At 37.3% G+C, this 23,594-nt stretch overlaps 1 protein-coding gene and 1 pseudogene across 1 annotated transcript; both read right to left on the bottom strand.

Annotated features, from left to right (window-relative positions):
• Nucleotides 1–705: 705 nt before the first annotated feature.
• Nucleotides 706–9,811, bottom strand: cygb1 (cytoglobin 1). Its single transcript, XM_058770412.1, has 3 exons — nucleotides 9,570–9,811; nucleotides 2,068–2,299; nucleotides 706–1,618 (listed from the first exon to the last, which is right to left on the bottom strand). Exons 1-3 carry the CDS (start codon nucleotides 9,701–9,703, stop codon nucleotides 1,451–1,453), a joined length of 534 nt encoding a protein of 177 aa, XP_058626395.1. The 5' UTR covers nucleotides 9,704–9,811; the 3' UTR covers nucleotides 706–1,450.
• Nucleotides 9,812–20,529: 10,718 nt separating this feature from the next.
• LOC131535920 (uncharacterized) lies at nucleotides 20,530–21,601 on the bottom strand (annotated as a pseudogene).
• Nucleotides 21,602–23,594: the final 1,993 nt, after the last annotated feature.

Below are 23,594 nucleotides of genomic sequence, written 5' to 3'. Positions count from 1 at the left end.
CATTTGAATTATTGCTTGGGCACTTAAATAAATACTGTGCTATAAGAAATATCGTCTTGGTCTTCTCTTTTCTGTGTATTTGCTGCCACTTTTTGTATAAATGAAATTGCAATGCCAGTTTGTAAATTTGTTCAAGTACAGATATTTATAATAAAGTTAATGATTGACAAAATTGCCAGTTCTACCGTTTTATTAAAGAAAAAAAAAACAATCTAGAATACAGTAATGAAACTGTAAAATTACAGAACACTGCTGGAAACCCTGCTGCCAGCATTTTACCGTTAAATTACAAAAAGCTGTAATTCAGAATACAGTAATGAAACTGTAAAATTACAGAACACTGCTGGAAACCCTGCTGCCAGCATTTTACCGTTAAATTACAAAAAAGCTGTAATTCAGAATACAGTAATGAAACTGTAAAATTACAGTACACTGCTGAAAACCATGCTGCCAGCATTTTACTGTAAGATTACAGTAAAGCCGTAATTCAGAATACAGTAATAAAACTGTAAAATTACAGTACACTGCTGGAAACCCTGCTGCCAGTATTTTACCGTTCATTTACAAGGACATTTTTTACAGTGGACACTGAAGACTGGAGAAATGATGCTGAAAATTCAGCTTTGATCACAGGAATAAAAGTCTGTTTTACAATATATTCACATAGAAAACAGTTATTTTAAATTATAATAATATTTCACTGTTTTTACTGTTTTTGATCAAATAAATGCAGCCTTGGTGAGCAGAAGAGACAAACTAGAAACAAACATAAAATCTGAATATATACAGTATTATGGTCTATAAAAAGACTCAGAGTTTATTTCTTTAATGTTTCAGAGTTTATTTCTGAATCAGTGATTATTTAACATGTACAAAACATTTGAATAAGTACAAAAAGAAATCTGTTTAGCTGCTTTTGCACAGAACAGTCCTTTCTACTCATTTTGCTCACAGCACGCAGGGGAAGCGACTGATACAAAAATAATAACTCGTCTCTTTCAAAAACATCCGCTTCAGATGAACTGAATATTTATCTAAAGCTCCAGCTGAGACCCGAATGTTTCATCAGAAATGCACATTTTTGTATCTGATGGAGGTCATGTTTGTGTACGGGCCCATGGTTTATCTGGAGTATGTGTAAATATTTAATGGGAGATGGACTGCAGAGAGCTCAAGATTTCTGCTCTGATTTATATGTGTGTTTATTAACTGCGCTGAATAACAGTTGCTAGGGATCTGACATCGATAAAGTCCAGATAAAATATCATGTAGGGTCCATCAACATTTATAAAGCATTGTCTGGTATGAGCTTATTTTCTCATTTTACAACAACACATCTTTATTTTCTACTACGTCTTTTTCTTTCACTTATAGAAATGAATCAAATATACATGACATTACTGTAATAATCTTTGGTTTAATTCGTATAATCATGCATATATTCTCTCCTTCACTTTGCAGAGTTTTTGATGGATTCCCAGCCGACTTCAGCGTAGACTTTGTTCATCTGCCAGTACAGGACGCCCAGGAGTTTAGACCACGCGCTCTGCACCGATGCTGGACTGAAGCATTGTGGGAAAGCTTCCACCAGCACCTCCAGAATCACTCCAGCCAGAATCTGCAGTAAGACATGATTACTTTTATTCAGCAAGGATGCATTGAATTGATCAAATGTGACAGTAAAGACATTTATAGTGTTACAAAAGATTTCTATTTCAAATAAATGCTGTTCTTTTCAACTTTCTGTTCATCTTGTTTCCACAAAATCATGACGCACACAACTGTTTTAAACATTGATAATAATCAGAAATGTTTCTTGAGCAGCAAATCAGCACATTAGAATTATTTCTGAAGGATCATGTGACACTGAAGCCTTTCACAGAAATAAATTACATTTTACAATATATTCACATAGAAAACAATTATTTTAAACTGTGATAATATTTCACAATACTACTGTTTTTACTGTAATTTGATCGATTAAATGCAGCCTTGGTAAGCAGAAGAGATTTCTTTCAAAAACGTCCTTTATAACGTTGTATCATGCTGTTTGTTCCTCATACTCACTTTGAAGTAAACTGGATCGACTTTGTGTCTGAGAGCATGTGATTTCCCCATCTGCTTGAAGACGGTGTTGAGTTTGTCTCCGTCGCGCAGGTTTTCCACCAGTGTGTTGAGGGTGGTCATGACCCGCAGCGCGTGTTTCTTCAGCTGGATGCTTTGCTTCATCTCCTCAGGGTCCTGCATGTCACGGAACTGATCGAAGTACTGCTTTGCTGACGGGAAGTTTGAGAAAAACCTGGAGAAACACACTTTTAGTTACTCTCAAAACAAAAATTCATTGACACCCTGACCCCCCTCATAAGATTTAAAAGAATAGTTCACCCAAAAGTGAAATTTACTCATCCTCAGGCCGTCCAGAAGTTTGTTTCTTCATCAGATTTGGAGAAATTAAGCATTACATCACATGAATGGGTGCCGTCAGAATGAAAGTCCAAAGAAATAAACTCATCTACTTCTGAATGACCCGAAGGTGAGAAAATTTTCAGCAAATTTCACTTTCTATTCCTTTAAACCCCTATGATATTTTTTTCTTTTTTGAAAGTTAAACGGTGATATTTTGAGACATGGGCTCCAATATTTCTTGTTTCCCAATATCTGTCAAAATATCACCTTTATGTTCCACAGAAGAATGAAAGTCATACAGTTTGGAATGTCATGAGGTTAAAAAATGATTGGGTGAAATATCCAGTTTAGGACATTAAAAATGTCTTGTTGAATTGTTTCAATGAAATACAATTCATTTTGTGATGTTAAATTGATTTTACAGACATGCACAAGTGAGGTTTCTTACACAGAAGCTTTTTTATTGGACTGGAACAGAAGATCCCCGTCATCACATGATCAGAGTAAAGTTACCAATCTTCATTCATTTATGATTATTTATAATAATAAATATGTGTAGTATGTAGTGGGGGGTTAGGTTCCAGATTGAGGCTGCAAACTTCCTGTTTTAATAGGAAATACATTATAGCAGGGCCATGAGGATCCTAAAGACAAACACGTGAAAGTGAGCTGTGCCGTGTGTGAGAAATTTTATTTCAGCCCAGCTGGACAGATAAGCATTCCTGAGATAATACTAATCTAATATTTAACCAGCATTGCTGAAATTCTCCTTCACTCACAATAAATACATGCAATAAAACTCACTCAACTTAGTGATAAAAAATGACCTAGAAGTAGTTAAGGGGACGTGTTGAGCATGTTGAACTCTGTAGTGTGTGTGTGACATGGGTGCCGTCGTCCCTGACACATGCTCGCGTGTTTGTGTTGTGATTGTACTTTCTCTGTGCTATTATTCTCATCCAGCAGAAGTTTCTGTGTTGACATCAATTTTAAATGAGCTTTTATTTTTATAGTTTCAGTTGCAACGAATAGCCCTAAATATGAACTAAATTCATATTTCAGCTGCATCAGTGACATTCTCAGTGTTACTGTAAATGACCTCTGCTCTGAACGCTACTGTATGTGTTTGCTCTGATGTAACGCAGTTCAGATGATGTCCATTTGAAGGCCGCAGGATTAAAACTGTCTTGGATAATTTATTTTTTTGTCTCCAGGCCTCAAACATGATAACAGGCTGCTCGTAAATCCTGCAATCCTGAGCTTCAGAAATGCCCACATGGAGTGAGTTTCACCACAGATGAGTGTTTGTTATGATGGTGTGTTTTGGCACATCTTCTCCTTTTAAACACTTGCATCACTTCAGTTTCCTTTAAAGCATTTTAATGTTTCATAACGTACATTATCTGATGCTTGTGGCATATTTCACACGTCTGAAATCCCTGAAGACCCTTTGATCAAACACCTCAGACCTGTCGATCATCTGAGATACACTCAGACACTTTTATAAACTGTAAAGCTGATACCATTTGTCCGAACTGGAGGAGGGCCACAGTCTGAAAAGACAAAGAACTCTTACGAGAACCAACAATCTGAACTCTGTCTCGTAAGCCTATCATCCTCATTCAAGACAACGCACCCAGCTTAGAGGGACAAGAGTTTCACATCTTATGTATGGTTCTCCACATCCACTTCCTTCAACCACTCTCCCCCTCTCTGCCCTCGTTACCATCTAAACACAGGACACTACAGAGATCACTGAAACCACTGTTCTTAATCAGAGTTTATAACAATGCAGCTGTTCATGTTTGATGTCGTTTGAGTGGTCTCTGTGTGTCTGGTAAAAGGTCTCATTCTCTTAACAATAGGACAGACAGCCATTAAGATTAGAAAAAGGTAATCAAATTACCTTCTGTCCCAAAAGGTGTTGATTTGGCTTGATCAATACAAATTCAAATTGTTAGTTCCTGTCTCCATTTTGGAGGATGTTTGACTTGGGCTGAGTACTTAAGGAAATCTTGCAAGAAGATCTGGGCCCGTATGTATAAAACTTCTCAGAATAGTCTTAAGCTTTGACTTAAGTGTCAAAAAATTCTTAGTACAAAGTAGGACTTTTATAAAGAAGCTAAAAGCAATTTTCAGTAAAGTCTAAGACTGATTCTTAAGTGTTGACTGAGGTGACACTTAAGTGTTGTGAACTAAGGACTACAATGATGTCAAGACAAAATGGCTGACCTCGACCTCTGAATCAGCCAATAGCGAGCCTGCTCATGTGAAGTCACAGCAGCACAACACCAATCATTTAATGTAACTACAATAAAATCATTTAATTAAGACACTGAGATATTTTAATATTTAAATGTATTTGCTTTGCATTGAGAAAAATTAAAACAAACGATTACTGATGCTTTATTTTCTATTGGTATGTCTCCTCGTTTACAGTTGGAGCAATGATATGACCTAAATTTAATAACTTTGTGCACTGAAAAGACCGAACATGCAGGAAATCTTCATCCACCGTTGGACACCTCCGTTGGGCCAAATCGTGTGGACCTCACACCTGTTACTTATATAAGTGGTTGATGTGGTTAGATATCTTATGTCAGATCATCCTCAAAGGTTTTTTGGGTTGAATCATGTTGCTGGGTGAAAGGTTTGATAGAGGTTTCCTGGGAAGAGAACAGACATGTTAATCCTAGTTAGTGGCTGTTAGACTGCACTCATACAGCAGAACAAGATTGGACTAGTTTCCTCTATTAAAAATACCATTGCTGTACGAACTAAATGAGCCCATGAGAGAATCTGTTCCAGCTCCATAACAAAGGAGTGCTTAAATTATTAAATTAATTTTAATTGTGTGTTGAACGAATCTTCTGTCACAGGTCGTGGTTGTAATAATAGCGCACGAAGACAGAGTAAACATAAGAGTTCTTTAATGAGGCTTCAACACACGTTGACCATATACAAAACATTAATCCAAGACAAAGACTAGGGGAGAACTGAGGACTTATAAGCAAGAACCAAACAAAGGGAACTCATAAGATAATAAAATAAAATTACAAAGTTACAATAAAATACTATTTCAGTTTTTCTACCTAAAATTTTCATGTTAAATCCAATGTGTTATTTGCCATTTTTTTGTAATTATTTGTGGAATTGACTAGTAATGTCTGACATTTTTTTTAAGTGTTGAATCATAAAATAGTGAGTGTTTAATGCCTAAATAGAATCAGATTTTTGGAAAAAATGTAATTATTATTAATAATATTTCAATGAAAGATTTTGAAGACAAACAACAAAGAGGAATCTTAAAATTAAATAGAGTTGGTTTTGATTTCATGTTGCTTTTAAATTTCATTTAATGTTTGCTTTGAAATACTGTTTTATTATGATTAGTAAATCTATCTATACTGAAGCATCTTTTGTGTTTTTACAGTCGTGCCTCATGCATCCAGCGCCAGAGTGGCTGTGATGTTGATTCTACGATGTTTCACCTCTCGCGGCCCACAGAGCTGAACCGTGAGTCAAACCGCAACAGGAAGATCTGTCCCATTAAACAGAGACAGAATCTAGTAAATGCCCTCACATGTCCAAATCAAACAGGATATAAAGAGAGACTGTGTATATCTCTCATCTTAATGTAGGCCATAACTCATGTTTAAGTACATGCGCTCTTAACCTCTGACTGCAGATTCATGTCTCAGCGGCTGGAGGGCGAACAAAGACAGTTAAAATCCCCTGGAAACGTGAAAACAATCATGGGGATAATAAACCGAGCATTATGCTTATCATCCACTGCTGTGGACACCAGTATAGTTATCATCTGCTGGTGTGGATGCTAATATAGTTTCATTTTGGCGTCTTTGTTTCCATAGCGACAGAGTCTTCAGAACACGCGCCGTTAAACCAAAGAGTTTCTGGTCCCCAGTGACTCTGATAGTATTTTATTAATTTTTTTCTCGAAGTTACTGAGGACCAGCAGTTGTTTAGTTACCCACATTCTTCAAAGTATCTTCTTTTGTGTTCAAAAGGGGGAAAAAAAGAACTTTATGTAGGTTTAGAACAAATATTTTTCATATTTTTTAAAGTGACAGACACATCTGTGCTTCAAGGTATATAGGCCTATTGTTTTATTAAAATTTGGATAGTCTGTTAATATAATATTCCATACATTATCAGAGCTTGGTAGACATAATTATTTATATTTTTTACATTATTAGACAGATGAATTAATAGATTATAATTAATGTTAGACCCTATTTATTAATTTATCATTTATATTAATCATAAATATATACATAATAAATCATCAAAATGTCATATACAATTTGGCATTTTAAAAAGTAAAAAATAAATAAAATAATTTATATAAAAATGGGGGTCGTGAATGGGTGTCCCTTATTTTGCCTCGCTGAAGTTGTTTTTGATTGTAGTTTTTGTTATAGTTATTGTTCGTTAGTGTGGATGCTAATATAGTTATTGTCTATTGGTGTAGATGCTAGTTATCGCTATAGTTATTGTTCTTGTGAATGAACATTAAATGATTAAATTATCTCTTTAAGACATGCAGATTCTTGTTTTCTGTCATGTTGTGTTGATTTTTGACAAAATGAAGGACGGTTCACCCTGACTTATTTACACAGAATGAGAAGATTGTGCTAAAATAGATGAGATGTAGGGAGCATATAGACATTTCGATAGTTTGGTTGTTTCTTTTTTGACTTTTGATTCCAGTTGTCTCGCCCTTCACTTGCTCTCACTTTCCTAAACTGTTGTTTGTTGCTGCTCTCTTGCATGTCAGAGACAGTGTGCACACTTCACAACTGAGATGTTTTTGCCGTTTGCAACTACTTCTTGGCTGCAGTAACAGACTAGTAACAGAGATGAAAGGGTGTCTTGAAGGGTGATTTGAATAAAATTTACAGAAAAATGGATGATAACATCTGTTTAATCCACTGACCTGCTAAATTAAAGCATCACAGGGAGATATAAAGTCTCGTCCTGTGAACGTCCACTTAAAAGCACGTCCCCTCTGAGAAATAAATCTAATTTCACGAGCTGAAAGAGTTTAATTATGAATCTTTATTGCAGCCCTTCAGGTGTGATCTTCAGATAGATGTGAGCTGTTATCTTTAGAGAGAAATTACTGCTAACATCCATCACAGTCCTCAAGCGCTGTTAGACGCGTGCAGGTCAGGAATGAAGAAATATGAGCTCACGTGAGGCTTTCATGTGGAAAAACTTCACATCCACCAGATTCCTGAACATCAGAACAGCAGGACATCCTCTTTAACGATAATATGATATCAAATATTACAAGCAAAAAACAGCACTGAATCATAATTTTATTTATTTGCATCTAGAAGAGAGATACAGTTGACAGTGAAGTAAATAGAATTAGTCTGTGATTTCTGTGAACTGATTTCAAAACGAATCACAAACTATCATGACTCAAGAGCTTTAGTTTCAGATATCTGGCCTGAATTCTCGAGCGAGTCTAAGATTAATGTCCTGTGATTCCTGATTCATTAGTATTTGTCATTGGCACTGAGAAAATTTTCTGCAGTATTAATAATATCCAATTTATTTGTTATATGCCTTTGCCATTTTATTATTTATTTATTTATTTTTTAAAAAGGCCTACTTCAGTTCAGCTTTATTTTTAATATCAATTTTGGTAATTGTAGTACTTCAGCTTATTTCAGAGGCAACATTTGCCATTGAATATTGAATATGTTTTTTGGGTTTAAGTGAATTGAAATAAGTTGTAGTTATCAATAACAACACTGGTATGTCCTGATTTAGACACACGCAGATTTATAGGTATCTAAATCAGGACATACCAGTGCAAATGTGGTGAAGTTTTTGCAGCACAGAAGATCAGGAGTGTGAAAGAAGCGTGAGAAGTTTCTGCATCTCTGCTGTCATCTCTGAAACCATAAAGAGCAGCTGGAGATCCCAACAAGCGTTCAAGGTCAGTGTGTTCACCAAATCTCAGCAGTCACACCTCAACTCTACCCACAGTCCTCCTGCACCCAATTTAACTTCTTCTCTTTCCGTACAATGGATATCAATCTTTATTTATGGCCACATGAGCAGCGCCAGTGGGATTAGTTTTCACATCTTTCATGTGATATCACCATAGAGCATCGGTCCTGCTGGATTCACCTGTATGTTTTTATCACATACACCAGATGATGATCACCTCAGTATGAAATTAATAGAGATTGATGGAAATTCTCTACCATGATAGAAATGAGTGTGTTTCTTTAATTGGATCTCCAGACCAGAAACACCAGTGCAATTGCAAGTACTTGGAAATATATCATGCTACCGAATGACTGTCATTATGTATGGCATATGTACAGTATGTGATATGTCATATATATATATATATATATATATATATACACAAACATGAATACACCTTGATACATGCCCCAAAACACTGTTATGGTATATGTTAAAATATTTGTATTTCTATGTGCATGTCAAAACTATGGTGTAGCCATGATAAATGGTAAAAAACAAAAATAGTATTACAATAGTACAAAAAAAAAAAAAAGGTCCTACAATGGTGCATTTTCAAAACCTCATGTATTATCAATTATTAATGTCAAAACCATCATGGTAAATGGTCAAAAACACTGTATTACCATGGTATGTTCATTGTACTATCACTGTGCGTATTGCAAACTGGTAACCATAATATTATCATTGTACAAATTAATTATTATTTTTTTTAACATTTTTACATTTTAATTAAAAAAATAAAAATCAAAAATTGCCAATTATAAATGTCAAAACACCATATTGTGGTGGTAAATGTTCAAAAACACCATGGCACATGTTCAAAAAAATCATTGTACCACCATAGTGCTTATCAAAAACTATGGCATAACTATGGTAAATGTCCAAACAACCAAGCATTATCATGGTACCTGTTCAAAAAAACAAAACAAAAAAGCAAAACACGGTACTACCATTGTGTATTTCCAAAAACTACAATATTACTTATTATAAATGTCCAAAATACTATGGAATTACTATGGTTCATGCCCCAATAAAACCTGGGTATAACATAAATCTATGTGCAAACAATCACAGTGATAACATGGTAGTTTTTGTGAATGATTGACGTGTGTAAATAAGACGGACAGGTGTACCTGATGAGCACAGCGACTCCAGCATTCTCTCGGTTCTCGTAGACAGGTCTCCACGTGTCCTGGATCACACACACGTCGTCCTCGGTGAGAGTCTCGGGACTCTGTGTGAGCTCCACACCTCTGTCTCCCTCCATCCAGACGCTCGCTGAGAAACACTTGAGCTGTGTGTGTGCTACTGCTGGGGTCTTTATTTCAGTCTCCTCAAGAGTCTGATGAAGAGTTACTGCTGAATGAAGAAGGTCCTCCCACCCGCTGCCCTTTATCTCTTTCTCTCTCTCTCTCTCTCACTCACTCACTCACTCACTCACTCACACACTCTCCTCTTAACTCACAATCACACCTTCCCCCTTCGGTTTACTTGTTTTTTTCCCTCACACTCTTGCATACGTCTGCTGGCCACCCACAGGAAAGACAACAGATGAGATCTCTATAATATCTCATTTGTTTCTCCTGAAGAGCAAGGAGATGAAATGAAGAGCAAACTTGTGTTAATCTCCTCTAGAGTTTCAGAAGACATCTTAACTCAAATACAGAAATCTGCAATCTAAAGTTTTGGTTTTTGTCTTGTTTTATAGTAAAATATCAACATTTCCTTAAACGAGACACCACAATTACCCATCTCCTTAAATATCTTTAAGGTACAGTTCACCCAAAAGTGATTTTACTTCATTTAAAGACTTGCTTTCTTCTGTGGAACACAAAATGATTTTTTGTTTTTAAAGGTTTATGAGGTTTCAAATGAAAGTCAGTGGGGTTTGGTCATTAATGTTCTTTAAAACATCTTTTATGTTCCACAGAAGAAAGAAATAAGGATGACATAAGGTCATTGGTTGAACTGTTTCTTTATGGAGATTGTCTTCTCACTTTATAAGGGTCCACTGAAAATATATATGAAAATACATTGAATTTAGTTCAATATGAACTGCACATCCTTTTTATGCCTCTTTACTCTTAATGGATGACAACTATTGACTAAATTTGGTTTGTTCTTGTAAGGAAAAACGTCTGAGATGGAGTTGACATGAAACACAGTGGAGAACTCCGTAAATCCTTATTCTTTATCTTGAACAAACACACACAGGAACAAACGGACGCACTCCACCTTACATCTGCTTCGACTGCGTCTGTCGCACCTCAGACGAACAGCTGCACATCCAGAAGATTGTTTTATTGCTCGGATGCTGATGTTTCAACTGCTTTTACTGTAATGATTTATTGAAGTACAAATATTGTCTCAGATGTTATTCCTTTGAATCCCCACAGGAGAAATAAAAACAGGCTCGAACAGGACAGTAGTGGTCTTCCAGTAAAAGTATACAGCTCATTGGTTGAGAAATGTTTGAGTTCATACAGACTGGTGGGTGTGAAGCATGTGTACGTGCGTGTATGATTGTGTGACACACTTTACACACTTTCACACTGACATAGTCACAGAGGGAGAGACTCAGTTACACCATGAGTTCAACAGGACAGAAAGACTGGTTTACTGGCAGACGGATAGATGGATAGATAAATAGATAAATACATCGATAGAACAATAAACAGAGAGATTTTTAAAGAGAGGTTTAGTCAGACTGAGCTCATTTCTGGAGAGCGGCAGGTGTTTGGGTGTTCGGGGACAGATCAGAGGTTTTAGTTTTATTGCTCAGGGGGTGGCATTTTTTGTGTGGTCGTCAGGTCAGTTTGACCCCTGTCCGCAGTGTGAGCTGTGATCTGAGTGATTATCACCCTGCTTCAGTAGTTTTCATACATTGCTTTAAAAGTGCAGGTTCTGCAGTGTTTTTGATAGAAGTCTCTTCTATTCTCCAAGGCTATATTTATTTGATTAAAAATACAGTAAAACAGTAAAATGGTGAAATATTATAACAATCTAAAATAACTGTTTTCTAGGTAAATATATTGTAAAATGTAATTTATTCCTTTGATCAAAGCTGAATTTTCAGTATCATTCCTCCAGTCTTCAGTGTCACATGATCCTTCAGGAATCATTCTAATATGCTGATTTGCTGCTCAAGAAACATTTCTGATTATTATCAATGTTGAAAACAGTTGTGCTGCTTCATATTTTTGTGTAAACCCTGATTTTTTTTAATAGAATGGACATAATTTACTGTATTTGAAATATTTTTTAACATCATAAATGTATTTACTTTCTCTTTTTATCCATTTAATGAATCCTACAATTGTAAGGTCTTTATCTCAATCTGAACTGCTTGTATAACAATAAGTGAAATATTGCATATGATGCATGTGACTGAACATTGACCCCAAATATTTCTCATGAATGCACATCAATCATATATCAGGGCTTTGCTACTGAAATATGAGCCGTACGGATTATAGGAGTGTATATTTTGGTGTTCAAGGTCAGGAATCTGAATGAAAGGCAGATGTGTGCCTGTTGAAGACACATCCCAACCCTGAGGCCTGTGAGCCGATTCGTTAAAGTATTTACCTTAATCCTTCTTTTCATACTTCAACTTCTGAAGAGCAATTACAGAGTCATTTTTATGCTTAAGTATAAGTTGTACATTGACATTTTAGTGCACTTGACAGAACAAACTGAACTGCTCACAACCATGTTTGAGTGGATTCAGTGCCTGGGCCAGTGAATGTAACCTGACAATGATCCTTTAATTTACTGTGTTTCTGCTGCCCTCTAGTGGAAGCTGGAAGCAGTTACATGCAAGAAAGGCATTCAGAACTTAAATTTGTGTATTTGCACAGCAAATGTTTATAAATTCACTAGGCATTAAAATTTATGACAAAGTTTATTACGAAACAACACAAATAATCAAGTATATAAATTGGTATATATAGCGAGTAAAATAAGTACTGAACATGTCACCATTTTTCCTGGTAAATATAAAGGTGCTGTTGACATGAAATTTTCACCAGGGGCCTGTACCATGATGGTGACTGAACAAACTCAGGGTTACAGGATTAGTTTTGAGTTGACAAAACCAAACCAGTCCAATCCGGCTTTGTTGGTAACATGCATAGGCTATTATCTATATGTTTACACTGATTTTAAATAAAAGCCTAATAATTACTATTAAACTAAACTGGCTTATGTAATGGATTAAGGGTATACTAATTATATAAATAATATAAAATAATTATCTCTAAAAATCTGATGATTTTATGTTTAAAAATGTTTAACTATGTAGCGTCCTTTGATTTGTAGGAAGAGAACCTGGAAGAGTGGCTTTATTGCGTCAGAGATGTGTCACTTTGCTTGAAGCTGATTGGTCAAATTTCGGTTTGAGATCTCTAAACCAGAACATAGCCTGCCCCGGAGCAGGTTAGCTGTGGAGCGCAAGTTACTATGGCGATGAACATAAAAGTCAAAACACATTCATGGTACCTAAAACCCAGAGTTGGCGCAAACTAAACTGAAACTTACCTGGCTAGCCAACTAAACCAGCTTCATGGTACAGGCCCCAGATGTCGGTAACAACTCAAGTAATCCATACATACAAATAAAACAAATAAGTTTAGAAATTAAGTTATGTGTAATAAAATGGAATGACACAGGGGAAAAAGTATTGAACTACTGAAATGTGTTTAATACTTCGTACAAAAGCCTTTGTTGGTAATAACAGCTTCAAGACGTCTCTTGTATGGAGAAACCAGTCGCATGCTTTGCTCAGGTGTGATTTTGGCCCATTCTTCCACAGTCTTCAAATCTTGAAGGTTCTGTGGGTCTCTTCTATGAACCCCGATCTTTAGTTCTTATTTTCTATTGGATTCAAGTCAGGTGTTGGCTGGCCATTCTAGCGGCTTTATTTTCTTTCTCTGAAACCAATCGAGGGTTTCCTTGGCTGTGTTTGGGATCATTGTCACCCTTGTTTCATCTTTAGCATCCTAGTACTGTAGGTGTTGGGACTGAACCAGCTAATATTAATTTCCACTGATGAGGGACATAATTGCTTTCTAATTACTGATAGATTTCAGCTGGTGTCTTGGCTTTCCATGCATTTTTGCACCCCCTTTCTTCATGTGTTCTATACTTTTTCACTGTGTCATTCCATTTTATTACACAGAACTTAATTTCTGGATTTATTTGTTTTATTTTCTTTGTATGTATGGATTACTTGGGTTGTTACCAACATCTGTTGAAAATGTCAAGTCAACAACACCTTTAGAAATATATTTGCTGAGAAAAATGGTGATGTGTTCAATACTGATTTTACCCGCTGTAAATGCTACATACATACATAAAGAGAGGATAGTGTGTGTGCATTATGTTAATATGACGATTGATAGAATGAAAGAATTCAGTTTAATTTATATACCACTTTTCACAACTCTCCTTGTTTCGAAGCAGCTTCACAGAAAGTCATGATGTTTATGAATATAATATGTTTATATCTTCATGCCTTATAATGGCATTTAGAAGATTAGAACTGGACGATAATACAGTTACATTTTGTGCAGTGATATAAACATCATACAGCTAAGATTTTCTATATAGTATATGATGCTTTTCATGATTATACTGAATATCTGCAAGTAAAGCAGGATGCACTATAGGCCTATCCCACTTTTAATATATTGTTTGATGACAGTATATATTGTATTTTTTGCAACAGTTTAGACAATCACATAGTTGCTATAGTACAAACTGCAGAATACTGTATGTTTTCAGATAAGTTTGGATATACGGAAATTAATTTCTTAATTTCCTTCGTATAATTAATTATTAATTAAAATCTATTTGGTGATGTGTAAAAGTGACATTTTGCCTTCAGCTAAATATGGTCGTCACACCTCTATTGAGTATTCTGTACTCATAGTTGTGCTCCATTCTAAATGAACTAAATTCTCTGAACTAAATAATAATTGCCTTTCAAATTCCAGTTCAGTTCTTGAATTTGAAAAGTCGAAAAGGTGGATCAAGACTTTATTTCCAGAATGCATTAGCTGTTCTGAATTTCTTTTGAATTATGATTGAGTAAATTCCACCTCCTGTCAATCCAACTCAACTTCCTGTGTGTCATGGCCAAATCCACACTTATAAACTTAAAGGCTAGTTCTTAAACTATAAACCAGTTCTTCAATTCTGAATTATACTCAATCTTGCTGTACACAGAGTTCAGTTGCATTAAATTTTTATTTATTTAACCAGAAAAGACTCCCTGAGATTAAAAATCTCTTTCGCAGGAGTGTCCTGGCCAAAATGGGCAGCAATACATCAGTTACATCACAAAATATTACAACACAAACAAACTAGAGACACTTAAAAACAGTTACATATCATTGAATCGATTTCCATTTGCCGAGTAACTGTTTTAAAATGATCCAAAGACAGCAAATTTTGCCATTTCAATTTCGATATTCTCTATATATTCTCTACGATAAAATCTGTGTGTACAGAACAGAAAAATGCATTAATGCAGTGATGGCACTCTCTTTTGAACATTAACAGCTTGTCAGAGATGCTAGTAAATCACATGAACAGAGGTATGTGTCTTGACTCATTCACAGATTCTCACTCCAGTCTGGATGTCTCTCTCACTGGCAGTTCCTCCCATCAGACCTGTGGTCTAGCACTACTTCATAGATTATGGTGGTTGATTGATTTGCACAGTTAAAGATTACACTGGAACTGTGCTTTGCAACACAATCATGTGTAATGGTACAGGATGGATATTACAGATCAGGGCCTGTATTCACAGAACATATTATCTTACCACTAAGAGTTCTCTTAAATGGCAGGAAAAGTTTTTAGCTAAGAGTTTTCTCTTAAGCCCAAAACACTGCATGATTTTCGGCTGTCCCAGACGAAAGATCGTCATCGTGAAACAATCGTGGTGATTTCTGTGATCGTGGCTCCTAATCGGTGCTATTATGTCTCACAGTGAGACACTAGAGTAGCCAGAAATATTTAAGTGGGTGGGCCTACATAAAACTGGGTGGGACAAGTGTGTAGCATATGAAAACTGCATGTCAAATTGCCAACAAAAAATACAGCACCAAGGTTCATTACACAGTACCTCTAAAGCATGCATTAACATTAGTAATTTATGTTAATGTTCATTTCAAAATTTACTAATAGGACATTATTATAATTAAAAGTTGTATCTGTTAACATTTGCCTGAGCTGGTTAACAAAGATGAACAAACACGATAACAAATGTATTGCTAATGTTAGTTAATGCATTAACTAACATTAACTGAAGGAAGTTTATTAAAAAGCATTACCTCAGTGTGAAACAACGGGGCTTCGCTGATGATTTCATAATCAAGCATCTCTGTCAGTTCACGCACATCGAGGACCGCAGAAATGTGCACAGCTGCAAATTATGCAGTTTGTTGTGACGACCAGGATCTAGCATAATGTTTATGTGTTTCTTTCCACAAAGGACGCATCTGTTTAGTGGATCAAACACTGCCTATGCTAATATGATGTGTCAAACATGCTTGGTTCAGACGTTTCCGATCGATAAATCCAGTGCCCTCAGCTGAAAAACTAACAAGTAAATAATAAATAAAATAAAAAAAACTCAGCGCTAAAACATAAAACTGCTTACCTCAAGCTCTTATCCCTTCCTCTTTCACTGCTTCCACATTTTTTCAGCACACATAAAAATACAACTGCTAAAGTGTGATTTATCGTGCTCTTTTTGTTTACCACTAGCACACATTGATGACTTTTTATTATTTTATAGTAAGGTGTGTCGTAGCCTAAGAGTCAATAGGTGTCATCATCGTACACACATGTTGTAGCCAAGTTTATTAGATCCATGTTGCACAGTGTGACATACAATGATCTTATAGGATTTCTAAAATCGTGCAGTGTGTCTCGGGCTTTAAATTTTATTCAAAAAGTAGGGATGGCTGACGCGAAGCTGATATTTCGACACAGTGTCGAGATCCCGAAGCGCAGATGTTTCGAAACACTGCTCCGAAGCGCGATTCGAAACACCCATGTCACGTGACTAAGGCGATTCGAAACACTCATGTCACGTGACTAAGGCGATTCGAAACACTCATGTCACGTGACTAAGGCGATTCGAAGCATCGGGGCGTGTCACAAGTGTTTCGAGACGTGGCATACCTGCCGAATCAGCGTTTGATTGACAGGGTCGGGAACAAATCACACAATCGCACATCTGTCTCAACCTAACTCCCACAAAGTATAAAAGTGAAGTTAATGCATCTTCACTTCGTGGGTTTTTGTGAGAGGAGAAAGATTTTGCGATATAGTGATATTTATAGTGTAATCTTGTTAATTATATTTAGGCTAGATGAAAAGTTATTATTAAGATATTGATAGATATAGGCTATAGACATTGACAGATAATTAGGATAAATATACTGATACATTCATATAGGCATACATATACATTAATATAAGTTAGATAGTGACAAGCACAGCAAGTTAGAGATAGGATATCATAGGCTAATTGATACATAGATTATTTCATATTGATAGATTACATAATAATGGAAGCTCCATGCAAGAGATGCCATGCATCTGTGGTGTGGGAGCATTTCCATTTGGAAACACAAAATAAAGTGAGATGTATGCATGGCCGTAGCCAGGCTTTGAAAATTAGTGAGGTCCGGATGGGGGGATGGTTGGGGGGAGATCGGATGCTATAATAACCTCTTATTATAGAATTGTGCTATAATAACCCCTATATATACACAACTCATTATACACTATTAACACTTTAAAATAGACAGAAATTTTTGTGAAAGAAAGAAGTTTTCTCTGTTTTGGAGGGATTTTAATTTTTAAATCATACCCTATTTATTGCATCAAAATTTGTTAATACATTTCTATAGTTATGGGGTGGATAATTTTATCAGTTGTTTATTATACATGCAACAATACTGTTATAGTTTTTATTTATAACCATTGCGGTGTAGCTGATAACTTTGTCTAGTGCTCTTATAAATGTTTATAGCATGATTTGTGAAAATTTAACTACTATGAATGACTTGGCATATACTTCTTCATAGTGTTTGCATATTTCATTTTATTCTGTAACCTACTTTTTCTACAGATCTCTGCACTAGTGTTAAATGCTACTGTTTTTGACAGCGTTGATAACGTTTCTGACAGATAATATGAATTTTTTATTTTTATTTTTTGCGTTTCCCTTATCGAATGTCGTATGGTAGGCTATGTCAGAAATGGGCTTTTTTGATTACTGGTGATTACGGCGATGCAGTGTTGCCAGATATTGCTATTAAGATGAGCAAAGCCCATCAGTAAATAAAAATAAACTGAATATATTACAAATCTTTGCAAATAAGATAAGATAAAGATATCGCTGACCCTAAACCGCAAGGTCCTACATTATTAACTTTCTAAAGTGTCAAATTAAGTGGGAAAGACAAGTCAAAAACGTGCATATTAGCTGGATTTGGCAACACGGAGACTGCGCTCGCGTCCTCACTCGCAACTCTCTCAAGCCTCGTTCACTCCGCCAGCGTCCCGCAGCGATCATTTTCATACCACGGACGCTAAACATTCTTGCAAACTGTCTAAACTGAATTATACATACAGACATATGAGGAGTTTAATAGCAAATTGGTCATTCAGAGAACAAATTTTATTTTTGAACATGAAAAATTTACCGAGGTTCGGACCTCGGTGACCTCATAGCTGGCTACGGGCCTGGATGTATGTATTGTGATAGGCAGCTAGCCTACTGTAATAATACAACATCCACGATGGGCCATTTGAGGAGCACTCATCCTGCCCTTGCAGAGGATGGTAACACTGCCTGCTATTGACACTGCTGGGCCATCTAAGCAAGGCATACATTGTATGAAATCTAATTCAGATCACAAAGTGTTGAGACACTGTTTAGAAAATCCATATTTTAAAATAAAAATCTTTATATGTAAAAAAAAAAGGGGGAAAAAAAAGAAGTCAGACATTGTGGCTTGATGTCTTTTATTAATGTTCATTTTTCATGACCAAAATAACATTTATTCATAAAGAGTTCATTCAGATGTCAGACCGATGTTTCAACACATTAGAATAGCAGAACAATAAAAACACAAATTCTAATTATAATTTTATGAATTACTGCTTCACCCGGGATTCAAAACCAGGGTGACAGCATTCCAATCATGAACACTAACCACTCCCCCAAATCACTTGGCGAAGCAACGAACACAACATAGGTTATAATTCGTATATTCGCCTAACTGCTTCTCTGTCGAAATTGTTTCAGAGCAATACTTGAAAATGATCACTAGGTGTCACCGTAGAGACGGGTGTCGAATTGCTTCGAAGCCTCGACACATTTGCTTCGACTGTTTCAGTGTTTCACGAAGCCTCGCTTTGCCCACCACTATCAAAAAGCTGCTGAGTCAAACTTTTACTAGGAAAAGAGAGAAGTCCAAAGCCCTAAACACACTGCATGATTTTCGGCTGTCCCAGATGAAAGATTGGCATCGTGAAACAATCGTGGCGATTTCTGATTGTTTCACGATGCCAGTCTTTCTTCTGGGACAGCCGGAAATCGCGCAGTGTGTCTCGGCCTTTAAGCTAAGAGTAAGGGGGCGGGGTTGACCTTGTTGCTATGGATGATGTCAGCATGCTTACTACCTGTGCACACAGTGATTGGCTGATAGAGGAGAGGTCTCTGTCAGATTTATTCATTGAACATATTGTAGAGTGCAATATTGTATTGCCATATTAAAATGTTCAGGTTTGAAAATAAAAATGTTAATTGCCACATGCCAATAAAGATTTTAAAATGCAGCCTAAAGTCCTATTCGGACGGGACTAATTTTCCAGGGGGTCCTTAGAGAAATTTGTGTTTCAAAGATTTACTTGGTGATAATCCCGTCCGAATCTGCCACATCTGTGTTTTTCTCACACAACCGCTGCAATAATTCCAGAGCAAATTACCTACTGTTTTTCAGCAAACGCTGTGATCCTCTGAGATAACTAATCCCGTCCAAATGCAATGTCTGTGATTGCCGGTGTTGTGCCCAATGCTGACCCCTGCCAGAGTACTACCCCCCCTAGTATTGGTAGGTTTAGGGTTAGGTGTGGGGGTGGGGTTAGGATTAGGCAATCAGATAGCGATTTCAAAGAGAGGGGTAATAATTTTGCAGGGGGTCGAAAATGGGCACAACACCGGTGATTATTCTTTTTTTTCACAACGCGTTTCCTTGTGTTTTGGCCAACGTGAATTACCATAGACGCGCCGCCCCGCACTTTTGATATGTTTGCCTCCTGGCAAAGAAATAATAATAATTAAAAAAAACAAAAACAATAATAAAATCAAGAGCCAGATCACGTAAACTGTTAAGACTGGCTATTGTAATATCAGCGTCAGGTAAAATTACTCACGTTCATTTCTGCACTCAATTACATAATGTTTTAATGACGTATGTACCTTTATGAAAATTAAACACGGGTTTACTACAAATAAATAACTAAAGTAACCACACATTAACATGGTTTTGCTATACTAGCCATTTCACCATGGTATTTGTGTGATTATACTAATGTTAATCAGTCCGAATGACTATACGCAATGCACGCATACAGAGCGCGTGATCTCTGAAACGCCCAGATGTTCAAAACAGACCCTCCCACCTCTGTGATAAACACGGAGATGTTAGTCCCGTCCGAACATGAAAATCGCAGACGTCAGGTGATAAGATACGAAACTCAAACGTAAATAAAAACTAGTCCCGTCCAAATAGGGTTTAAGTGTCCCTAATTAAACAAGTATAATCAGTTAATTGTCAGCCATTTACATTTAGTCATTTTGCAGACGCTTTTATCCAAAGCGACTTACAATTTGGGGAATACATAAAGCGATTCATCTTGAAGAGGCAATCCGACAAACGAAGTGCTTGTAACACCAAGTCTCAGGCATTGTTTAAATAAGTACAAGCTAGCAAGGGAAGGAATAAATAAGGAGAAAGAGGTTTTTTTTTTTTTTTTTTTTTATGTGTAGGGTGAAGTCAAGTAGTGTCGAAAGAGATGAGCTTTCAGCTGTTGCTTGAAGATTGACAGGGATCCAGCACTCCGAATATGGGTGGGAAGATCATTCCACCAGCCAGGAATGGTGACCGAGAATGTTCTGGAGAGTGATTTTTGAGCCTCTTTGTGATGGTACCACGAGGCGTCGCTCACTAGCAGATCTCAGACTTCTGGAGGGGATGTAGATTCTTAATAGTGAGTGCATGTAGGCGGGTGCTGAGCCTGTGGTTGTTATATTAGCAAGCATCAGTGTCTTGAACTTGATGCGAGCTGCGATTGGTAGCCAATGCAATGAGATAAAGAGAGGTGTAACATGGGCTCTTTTGGGTTCCTTGAAGACCAGTCGTGCCGCCACATTCTGAATCATTTGTAGAGGTTTGACTGTGTTTGATGGAAGTCCAGCCAGAAGAGCATTGCAGTAGTCCAGCCTAGAAATGACAAGGGCCTGGACAAGAAGTTGTGCGGCATGCTCCGTCAGAAAGGGCCTGATCTTTCTGATGTTGTGTAGTGCAAACCTGCAAGATCGCGCAGTCTTTGCAATGTGGTCTTTGAAGGTCAGCTGGTCATCAAAGATTACACCAAGATTTCTGACCGAAGTTGATGAGGTAATTGTAGAAGAACCTAACTGGATCGTGATGTCATGCTGTAGAGTTGGATCGGTGGGAAAGACAAGAAGCTCAGTCTTTGCCAGGATGAGCTGAAGGTGATGTTCTTTCATCCATGCCGAGATGTCCAACAGGCAACCTGAGATCCTTGCAGCTGGTTGAAAGGAGAGATAGAGCTGTGTGTCATCAGCATAGCAGTGGTAGGAGAATCCATGTGCCTGTATGATGGGACCCAGTGATGTAGTGTATGTGGAGAAGAGGAGGGGTCCAAGAACCGATCCCTGAGGAACCCCAGTGATCAGTGTATGTGCTTTGGATACCTCCCCTCCCCAGGCCACCCTGAAAGACATACCAGTGAGATAGGATTCAAACCAGCGAAGTGGAATTCCAGCGATGCCCAGTGATGAGAGGGTGGACAGGAGTATCTGATGATTGACAGTGTCAAACGCGGCAGATAGATCCAGCAGAATGAGGACTGATGATTTGGAATGGGCTTTTGCAATTCGCAGGACTTCAGTGACCGAGAGAAGCGCAGTCTCAGTTGAATGGCCACTCCTGAAACCGCTGAAAAGAGCGGGTTGAGTATTTCCAGTTGTTTGAAACGAGCAGGCCAGTACCCCCACCCCGGCCAACTTGACGCGAAGTGTGAGAGAAAGAGAAATTAGTAGGGAGAGCAGCTGAGGTTGCCGAGTCTTCTGGACGAATCCAGGTCTCAGTCAAGCCCAAGATGTTGAGAGTGGATTTTAAAGAAAAGGCAGAAATGAAGTCAGCTTTGTTGACGGCTGACTGACAATTCCAGAGACCCACAGAGAAAGCCAGAGGTGTAGTGGAAGATGTATAGATAGGGCGTAGGTTAGCAGGATTACGTTGCCGTCTGCGAGTGATGTTAGAGCGTGGCTGAGAGAGAACCAGAATGTTTTGGAGACACATGATAGAGGTAGAAGGAAAGAGGATAGGAAAGCAGAGTGTGTGAGGAAGGAAAAAAAGATACTTAAGTGTGTAGCTTGGTGTCGTTGCTCGGTTAAAGTCACGCAGGAAAAAGTCGCAGGTCTTTACACTCCTCGGTCTACACACGAGGAGGCTGAACACGACGGCTGAACGCTTCCGCGTCAGCGCACAGACCTTAAACAAATACACAGTCTAGAGTGAAAAAAAGCTGTGGCCGCTTTTAATTAGCACAACCACCAGCCAATCGCAGGGCAATGGCTCAAATCGAAACTAACACTTCGCACTTAAGTGCAGGAAAGGAGTTTAAGCTAAAGGGGCAGTTATTAAGTGCAGTCAAAAATATAAACCACAACGAAAAAGCAGAATAGAAATAGGTAGGAAACGAAGTATTCTTTCCTAGCAGCAAGTAATTAATTTAAACAACAGAACTAAGAACAAGTATTAAAACACTTACGCGCTGCCGTCCGTCTCTTCTGGTGACTAATTGCCTTCTCCCGGGGTCTAACAGTGCCCGAACAGTTTAAATAGTTTTTACAGTCGCTGTGGCCACTTTTAATTAGCACAACCGCCAGCCAATCGCAGGGCAATGGCTCAAATCGAAACTAACACTTCGCACTTAAGTGCAGGAAAGGAGTTTAAGCTAAAGGGGCAGTTATTATAATGACCAGTAAGTGCAGTCAAAAATATAAACCACAACAAAAAGCAGAATAGAAATAGGTAGGAAACGCGTATTTACGATAATTCCGATAGCACGTGAAGGCAGCATAAGTGTTAGTTAAAGTCCTCTTCACTGCTCCTAACGTTTCACAGATTTAGGAGCTATAGTTTTAGTGCTAAATCTCTTTGCGAAATACTCTTGGAGCAAAAATTTAGGAGTCCTAAATTGACACGCCCATTATTTTTAAGATTTTCTCCTAAATCAGCAAGTTATGAGCTACTTTTAGCCTTAAGATATTTGGTGAATAAATAAAACTTCTCAGAAATGCTCTTAAGAATAGTCTTAAGCTTTGACTTAAGTGTCAAAAAATTCTCAGTAAAAAGTAGGACTTTTCTAAGAGTAGGAGACTTTTATAAAGAAGCTAAAAGCAGCTTTCTTTTCTTAAGTGTTGACTGAGGTGATACTTAAGTGTTGTAAACTAAGGACTACAATGATGTCAAGACAAAATGACTGACCTCAACCTCTGAATCAGCCAATAGTGAGCCTGCTTGTATGAAGTCACAGCAGCACAACACCAATCATTTAATGCAACTACAATAAAAGCATTTAATTGCAAAACTATTTAATATATAAATGTATTTTTTAAAAATGCTTTGCATTGTGCAAATGTATCACAAATGATTACTGATGCTTTGAAATCCTTTTCTATTGGTGTCTCCTCGTTTACAGTTGGAGCAATGATGTGAACATGCGTTCCATCAACAACTCCAACAACTCCAGGAAAGCCCACAATCCTTATAAAAGTGGCGTGTTTTTGCAGCATGGTTTGACGGTCAGTTGGA

The sequence above is a fragment of the Onychostoma macrolepis genome, chromosome 03, assembly GCF_012432095.1.
Source record: "Onychostoma macrolepis isolate SWU-2019 chromosome 03, ASM1243209v1, whole genome shotgun sequence".
Lineage (NCBI taxonomy): Eukaryota > Metazoa > Chordata > Actinopteri > Cypriniformes > Cyprinidae > Onychostoma > Onychostoma macrolepis.
Note: the sequence above shows the minus strand (reverse complement) of the source record. Positions and strands in the feature narration are given on the sequence as shown.